This window comes from Xiphophorus couchianus, chromosome 21, assembly GCF_001444195.1.
Source record: "Xiphophorus couchianus chromosome 21, X_couchianus-1.0, whole genome shotgun sequence".
Classification (NCBI taxonomy): domain Eukaryota; kingdom Metazoa; phylum Chordata; class Actinopteri; order Cyprinodontiformes; family Poeciliidae; genus Xiphophorus; species Xiphophorus couchianus.
Window position 1 is genome coordinate 1,530,032 of NC_040248.1, and position 8,805 is coordinate 1,538,836.

An 8,805-nucleotide genomic window follows, 5' to 3' on the forward strand; every position below is an offset into this window, starting at 1 on the left:
TCTCAAAGTTTCTGAGTTTTTGTTGGATATTTACTCCTGTTTTTCCATCCATAATGTCTCTGATGTTCTGTGGTTTAAAGCTGCTGCATCTGAAGGAACCTGATCAGGATTAATGCCTCTCAGTTCCTCCCTGAAGATGCAGCTCCTGACCTTTGCCCTCCAGATGTCTCAGATCAGCAGCGCCTGCTCCTCTCCTCTCCATCTGGTTCATGTTTGGATCAGATGGATCAGATCAGATTTTCCCTGGCTGCGTTGGCGTTGGGCAGGGCAGGTTCTCGCCACACCCTGAGATAAATCTTATGATTCTCTTTCCTTGCGGATAACGCACAACGACGGGACGCGGCGCAGCAGCTCCTCGTTTTATTTCAGACTTTTTGAAACATTTTTAGTCGGGGAAAACGTCTTTCTGAGAATTTGTTTTCTGAATTACGCAGAAGAACACACTGAAATTTGTGCTTTATTCATCTGGTTAAAGTACTTTTGGACAAGTTTTTATTTCCTGGAGACAGGAAAAGAAATAACCAACGGCTAAAAACCCTCAGGAAGAGAAAAAGTTGTATTTTTTGGAACGCGTAAAGACGCACGGCGGATCTCCATGGCGCACGTTTGCAGGCAGCTGGTTGGCGTCGGAGGGAGCTGCGCGGGTTGGGTCGGGCTCATTTTCGCCACGGCGACCAACGACTGGGTCCGGACGTGCGACTACTCGGTGGCCACCTGCCTGCGCATGGACGAGCTGGGCTCGCGCGGCCTGTGGGCCGAGTGCGTGGTGTCTCCGTCCCTCTACCACTGCGTGTCTCTGGACCAGATGTTCTCGCTGCCCGGTGAGCTGCTGCTCCTCAGGACAACCCAGAACCAGAACCTCTCCTGGTCCTGGTGGAAGCTGCTTTCTGATGCTTTGTGACAATTTAGTTACTAGAAAAGGTTTGACTATTTTTATCATTTAACTACTGAGCAAAGGTCTGAATCCGTCCCTCGAAGGTTATTTTTTTAAAGTTTTCTTGATCAATAACTCTCCAGATTCAGTGTGGAAGTATTTTTCAAACTAGGAGGTAATGCAGTAAATATTTTTCAAAATAAAATAAAAACATAAGTATAGCATCAGCCAGCAGTAATATTCACAACATTATCTAACAGAGACAAAAAGAAACCAAGAACACCTTTAGTGAACAACTAATATAACTTTTCCTTTCTTCTTCTTGAAAGTTTCAGTTTTTCTTGTAATTTTCAGAAAACAGCAGAGATGGAAAGAAAAACTGAAAGGTGTGGAGAAATTCTGCAGCTGTTGTTGGTATGCAGGAAACCCTGTTAAACCCAACAGCTCTAATTTAAACAAAAACATCTTCTAATGTTTTACTTCTGGTTTTTCGCCCAAACTTTGAGATTTAACTTTATTGTTCAGTCCTGGGAAGAATGGATGGAAAAGCTGCCGATAAGCTCCTCCCACAGCGCCGGGCCTCCACCAGAACAAATGTTACTGGACCACAAACTGGACCAGCAATTATCACAATAACTGATCATATTGTTATATTGAGGCCATTTTCAAGTAATATACTGATCGTTACATGAAAATTCAAGTTCACCCCTCAGAGATAAACTTTAATTTTGTAAAGATATTTTAAATATCCCAATTCAAACCAAAAACAATAAACAGAAATAAAAATCACTTATAATCAACAAAATGGATAATGATGTCTCTGTAAACAAAAATATTTATCATCAGAAGGGAAATTATCGAGCCCATTCTAACTTATAATATAATTAATATGTTAATTGATTAATTGCTACAGGCGTAAACACAACTTGAAAAATGTTACTGTCTGTGCCAAACGATTCAAAAAGCAGAAAGTCTTTTACAATTTTTAGGTGATTAGTACGTATATTACGTGTCCATATGTAATGCAAAATTATTTTAGAATAAATTTGATATAATGTTTTCTTAAAATAAAAATAATTAAAACTCTGGAAACATATTTTCATCTCCAGTGAATCACTTCAAAACCATCGACCAGCTTAAAGTTTTTTAGGTGAAAAGGAAATATGGAGCGTCTCCACTGGTCTTAAATTTTTATGTTTTTGGTTCTTATTTTGTCAACTAGTTGAAAACTTAATGAAAATATGCAAAATGAGTCTGGATTTTACTTTTTGCTGCTTGTTAGTTTTGCACAGATTTATGAATAAATGAACTTTTAAAGCCAAACATTCTCCTGCTGCAGGACTTCTAAATAATAATATGAATAAATAGCTGAACTGAAAGCATGTTAGTGCAGCAGCAGCATGTTTGAGGAGACGTTGATGGTTTCAGACGTACCTCCCAGTGTTCCCAGTGCGCTGCGTTCCAGCGGCTCCAGATGTGTAACCAGAAGCTTGTTGGTGTCTGGCAGCGTACGTCCAGGTGTCCCGGGCTCTGATGATCGCCGCGTGTCTCCTGGGCGTCCCGGCGTTGCTGCTGGTCCTCATGTCCATGCCCTGCATTCGGTTGCCTAGCAACTCCTCCGCCACCGTTAAGAAGCGCCGCACACAGGTGGGCGGCGTCCTCTTCATCGTCATAGGTGAGGAAGACTCCAGACACGCATTCATTTCCCTGAGCCGGTCGAGTTCACGGGGAAATGCTAAAATATTCACACCTCTTGATCTTTTTCACTTTTAAAAACTAACTTTAATTTAATTCATTAGGATTTAATTGGACCAACTTTAAGCTGTTGGTTGTGAATTACATAAATCTTTGGAGTTTGCATTTTGATGCTCATGAAAAGGAATGTAAACAAATTTTTCTTTTCTCCTGAATGAAAAGTAGTTCCAGCTTTCAGCAGACGGTATTTTTTCCTACATTCTGCATGATGTACTCAGCTGAGGTCTTGGAGGATTGAAAGCTGTTTTATCTGAACTTAATTTAAGTAAAAATGCAGATTTTGTTTAAATTGAAGCTGGATTTTAACCAGATATCCCTCACACTAACCTCCTGCCTGAAAGTAAAAGCTCCCAGGCTCTGCAGCTTGGCACCTCCAGCTTTACTTTTTGTTTTGAGTTTTGGGATTTAATTCACTTAAAGCTTCATTGTGTAACTTTTATAAAAAATATGTTATTTAGATATTTGTTAACACTGTTCACCATGTAGTGACAGCTTGTTGAGACAGATTGATCTCCTCACCTCCTAAGGCTAGTCGCCATGCTAACTAGCCTTAGCATTCATGACAAGCTAAGCTAGCTTCAGGGATAAGCAGCGCCACATGGAGGGGTGACTGACAGCGCTATGACCCGCCTCCTGACTGTGATTGGTTGTTTCTGGTTAGCACTCATATTATATTGTAATAATAGAGAAACAGCTTCAACAAATATGTAAAGAAATTGTTTTTATAAACGTTTCATACTGCAGCAGCTTTAGATATATATATTTTTTATTTTGTAGTTTTTGAGTTTTTTGTATTGTTTTCAACTTTTTGATTGTAGGAACAGCTTCAGAGAACTGAGGTTAATACTGAGCAGCTGGAGGACATATTTCCTCTTCCAGGACTTTCATCTGTTTTACAGGACAAATAAAAACATGAGGTTCCTTCATAACCCGACTGAATCTGTTTGTCTGATTCTGCTTCCTGGTGGATGAGACGGACAGTTCCTGCCCTCTGGACCAGACAGATTCAAATATGAAACTGATAACCTTTTTCTCATCCTTTCTTTGTCACGCAGCTGTTTTTGGTAGCGTAGCGACCGTCTGGTTCCCCATCGGAGCGAACAAAGCGGAGCACCTCATGTCCTTCGGCTACTCTCTGTACGTGGGCTGGGTGGGAGCCGGGCTCTGCCTGCTGGGCGGCGTCGTCATCCTCTGCTTCCAGGTCGCCCTCATCACCAACCCGTCCAGGGAGAACAGCTTCTTCTACTCCAGGCGGGGCGGAACCGCCCGGGAGGTCGACAGCTCCGCCAACCACGCCAAGACTGAACGGGTGTGAGGGGCGACCGGCTTCCCGTCCTCACTGCAGGCGGGTTCACCAGGATGCACCGATCCACCTTATACCCAACAAAACCGATATCTGAGGTTTGGTATCAGAAATGAAAAATGTGCCTAACTGACTTAAAATATTTCTTTTTTAAAAACAAAAACATAAATCTTCTGAATTACAAATTCTTTGATAACTCTGCTCCGCTACAGCTCAGTTAAAGCTGCAGTGTGTAACTTATAATCTAAAATAAATAATAAAGAATGACCACAAAACATAGAATTAGGCTGAATAGATCTGCACTTATCAATCAGGCACATAGTCACTGATGCCGGATCTAGAATTTCTCTGGACCGATAGTGATATTGATATTGGATCGGTGCATCTCTAGCTTTATGTATCCATCTGATTTTTTTTAGCTTTAAGCTATTGTATTACTCTGCTATCTGTTTCTCTGTTCAAACCAATCCTCCGATGAGGTGGTGTCTAGTAAAGTTGGATCAGAAATTTACCTGAAATGTTTCCTCATGATACAGTTCCAGGAAGAAGGTTCTGGGTTCAAATCCTGACCTGGGTTCTTTCTGCATGTTCTCCTTGTGGATACGTCCTCCGGATGTTAGCTTATCCTCCTCCTCCATCCCTGTCGGATCCTTACACCGTTTTCTGTCCGCTACTCCCTCTCTCCTCGAACAGGCAGGCTGTTGATTACTCTGAACGCTGCTGCCACCTAGTGGCCGGAGGCCTGTTCATCAGTCAAGGATGAGTAGAAACAGAAAAATACTTCAAGTTTCATTGAATAAGAAATTAAACCAAAGAGCTTAGAATGCATTACAAATGCCTGATTTGATCATTTAATGCTCTAAAATCACAGAAGCCTTTTGGGGAAATATAACAAAGAAATGTAAATGAATTAAAAACATAATTCTAGTTAAAGGGGCAGCATCATGCAAAATCAACATTTTGAGCTTCATATCATGTTACAATGATATTCCCTCATCAAAAACATACTTGGAGTGTTACTTTAATTCTTCATGTATGTTTGAGAAATCTTGTAATCTCCATGGCAACCATTCACCTGGTTGGACCCCTGCTGGCTAGTCTGAAGGACTCAGCTCCTTCAGACTAGCCAGCAGCAATTAGCAAACACCTGGTTGAACTGCAGATCAGAAGTACGAGCTACTTCTCAGAGCAACGCTGGTAAAACGTCGTTAAAGGGTTAATAGAGGAGCCATGTTGTGATGACTTCCTGAAGGCGGAGTTTCAGAAAAAACAGGAGCTTCTTAAAGAGACAGAGACCCAATATCAAGGCATTAAATCTGGAAGTCAAGTCATTCTTAATATATATGGCATTTTTAACAACTCAAAATAACATAGTTACTTGATTGGACTGTAGGAGGAAACTGGGACTGTAACCTAAAGTGTGGGGTCCCTTTATGGACTCAGGTCCACACAGCTGGACTTAAACCTGTCAGGAAAATTACACAAATTCAGCAGATTAAACACATTCAGAAGATCTTTTTATATCGTTTTAAATCATTGCCATATTGTTATACATTTGAGCTTCTTTCATTTAGATTTTAATAACTTTTCTGTGCTGATTATAAATGAGTTAGCTTAGGTACATTTTAATGCTAAATATTGCTGTTTGTCACAGTTTCTTTCATTTTTATATTTACATTACTTTAAACAAAATGTATAATTCTTTTTTCTTGAAATGATTCAGAAATAAAAGTTTAATTTTACCTTAAAATACAGTCTCAGTTTGATTTATTTGAGCCAAAATAAAAATTTTCACAGCAATCATTCATTTGTTCATTTTCTCACAAAAACAAAAACTAATTTCCAAAGGTTGGTGGGGAAAGTTAATCCATCATGCAGCAACACAACCAGTGATGTTCTGAAGTCCTTTCCTTTGGACCTGGGTGTCCAACGTGTGGCCCAGGGGCCATTTGTGGACCCTGGACTGACTTTGTGTGGCCTGCACCAGACTGTTAATGGAGCAACAGGAACTTGATGCATTTATTATTTTTTTAATTTGGGTAAAATTATTACTGAGAAGTTAAAATGTTCCCTACAAGACTAATGATTTGTGTTGTTTTTTTCTTTCAGACTAACATCGTAAATAAGAAAATATTCTGATTGTTTTGTCTGGTGAACAAAAAGGTCAAACTAACTAACTGAGTAACCAGCCTGTTTTGGTTCTCTTTAAATATTTCATAACTTTTACACAAAAAACAACTTTAGTGCTCCCAAATCTGCTTTTAATTAACTTTATTACTTAATACCAACTTTATGAATTTTATTAAATACAGAAGGTTTGAGAGCATATCCGTCAATACTGAATTACTTTCTCTGAGTCGCTGCAGGAGACGTTCATGATGTGGATTATTAAAATCAGGTGTTTTCAAGCCGGAAAACATCCCAAGTATGCAGAATCCTGCAGCTGCCCAACAATCCTGAACACAGGCAGAGGGCTGAGCTGCTGCCGCTTTGCTGTTTTGTTTCTTTCAGAAATGACGTAGAGATATGCGCGCCATCTTCAGGGGCCATAAACCTAACCGACAAAAACAACTGTCTCACAGATATTTTGAATCTAAGTTACTTAAAATTATTTAGCAATAGTACGAACTTGCTGCGTTATTGGACGTAATGTCCGATCACACGACCGAAACGGTAAAAAGATGGAAAACGGGCTTTAGTTTCACTGTTTTCCTGCCTGGAAACAAGGCGAGGAGGCTAAGCTATCGGAGCTAAGCTATCGGAGCTAAGCTATCGGAGCTAAGCTATCGGAGCTAAGCTATCGAAGCTAAGCTATCGAAGCTAACGAAAAGGAGACGAATGTCCTGGGTAATAGCGGTCAGACGTCCTGATATTACGTTCTCCAACATCCCAACTTATCTACAGGTTTGCTCCAGACTTGTCCATTCTGGTGAGTGTCTAAATTCACTTTGTTGGTGTTATAATATATACATTTCAAGAGAAACAGGGCTATAATTTGGTTAAACAAGTTTAAAATGACTTAACTACTAAAAACAAGTTTAAAATGATGTAACTATTCAAATGTTGTCAATAAATACAAAACAAAGGAAACTTAAACACAATAATTCCAAATGTTGTAAAGGAGATTTTACATTTGCACCTTACAAGGATACTGTATTCATTTTAGTTCAACGCTGAAACCCAAACAAATGTCCGGGTGATGGGACCAAGCCCAAAATGAACACTGGGTTCACTGGACATTTTTTTTGTGGGGAAACTGGAGTGCCCAGAGAAAACCCATGGAAGAACAAGTGGGAAGTCATTTCACTGTATTCTGTTTTTGAGAAAAACCCCGAGCACCCGGAGAGAAAACCAACAATACACTCATCACTCACCAGTAGGTAACTTAGTTGAACCCTGACACCCAAACAAATGTCCAGATGATGGGGCTGCAGCTCACTTAGTTTGTGGCATTTTTAAAGGACAGCAGAGTCTGTAATTTATTTAAAGCCAAATGGGTTGTCTCTGAGGTTTTCCGTCGCTCAGTTCCATCCAGGGCGGTCTCCTCTTGGCTGACTGGACTCTGCACAGGTGGGGTGGACTTCACACATGTTGTCTATGTTTACTTAAAGGGATGACAGATTGCTTCACCCAGGACTTTGAAAAAACGTGCAACAAAGGAGAGTTTCTCTGCAGGTCTTCTAAGATATTTTCAAACTGTCGCCACAAACATTCTGTCCAATACTGCGTTTTCTGATAGAAGCAAACTTCCTACAACTAGACTGGATCCCCTGAAAGTTTTACAGATGGCATAAAAAATCTTCTGGCTGTGAAAAACGATCATTTCTGGGTTACCGTCAATTTTGTCCCCCCGAAATTCAGCCCAAACTTTCTCCAAGAGCCGTTCATGAATGGTACGAACGTCCTCAAGACACAAGTGAAATCCTGATGTTTTAATGGCCTGGGCAATCACGCTGTGCATCAACAAAGACAATGAATCTTTTTGGTCTTGAATATTTGAAACCTCTGATTGCACTGAGGAAGATGACATCTCACTGTCCGATAGAGTTTCTCCCTCAGATGAATCAGACGTTAGTGGAGATGAGGATTTATTGTATGCTGGATGCACTTTAATCTGCTGTGCCCCTGGATGTGCCACGATGTAAAGCCCTTCCTCCAGCTCTAATTCCTCCACCTCCAAATCTGATACCTGTCCTGGAAGAACAAAGCCCACCCCAAACTTTGTCTTCTGTTTAAACACCTTTACCTGTAAATTGTTGGTTGACTGGATCTCAGGTACAGTGGTTTCCAGATCTTCAATACCAGATACTTCATCTGGAGGAATGAAAAGCTCCACCGGAGTGGTTTCATCAAACCTTTGCTTCAGTTCTGAGTCCTCTTCCTGCAGATCCTCTGTTGACAGGATCTCTGCAGGAATGATGGTTACCATCGGTATAAACGTTGACTCTGGTTCTAATTCCTGTACCTGAAAATCTCTTGACTTGATCTCCAGTACAATGTTTTCTAGATGTACGATGTCCGATACATCTTCTGGAGGAATTGAGGGCTTCAGAGCAGGAAAGTTCTTCTCGGTGGAAGACGTTTCCTGTTTGTCGGGTGTTTTCATTGGCGTAACCTTTGATGAATGCCTGCGAGAGAATCTGGTGAAAAATCCCTTGATCTTCTGCCTCAGGGTATTGAACGTGGCAGCCTGGGTCTCTTCGGATTTAGAAATAATTTTATTTGCCATTATAGCTCTAGATGTGTCTAGTTTGAGAATCTTCAAGCTTTCTGCTAACCTACAGAACATCAAGAACCGATCCTGGCTCTGTGACAAACAAGTGCAAAGTGACAGTTAGACAAAAAGAAGAGCAAATACCGAACCTGACGTATG

At 40.6% G+C, this 8,805-nt stretch overlaps 2 protein-coding genes across 36 annotated transcripts in view; one reads left to right on the top strand and one right to left on the bottom strand.

The window, feature by feature from the left end:
• LOC114136418 (NACHT, LRR and PYD domains-containing protein 3-like) overlaps nt 1-8,805 on the bottom strand; it is a 476,176-nt gene that overhangs the window by 235,866 nt on the left and 231,505 nt on the right. The gene's annotated exons all lie outside the window — the stretch shown is intronic.
• Nucleotides 294-4,868, top strand: LOC114136470 (claudin-11-like). The gene is made up of 3 exons (XM_028004484.1): nt 294-821; nt 2,382-2,549; nt 3,685-4,868. The coding sequence occupies exons 1-3, from the start codon at nt 596-598 to the stop codon at nt 3,942-3,944; spliced, it is 654 nt and encodes a 217-aa protein (XP_027860285.1). The 5' UTR covers nt 294-595; the 3' UTR covers nt 3,945-4,868.

What these genes read in the sequence shown, in the direction of transcription:
- LOC114136470 (XM_028004484.1), top strand. Translation starts at nt 596, where the DNA reads ATGGCGCACGTTTGCAGGCAGCTGGTTGGCGTCGGAGGGAGCTGCGCG. An exon ending in CCAGATGTTCTCGCTGCCCG is followed by an intron (nt 822 to 2,381) that starts GTGAGCTGCTGC and finishes GGTGTCTGGCAG; the next exon opens with CGTACGTCCAGGTGTCCCGG. An exon ending in CGTCCTCTTCATCGTCATAG is followed by an intron (nt 2,550 to 3,684) that starts GTGAGGAAGACT and finishes TTTGTCACGCAG; the next exon opens with CTGTTTTTGGTAGCGTAGCG.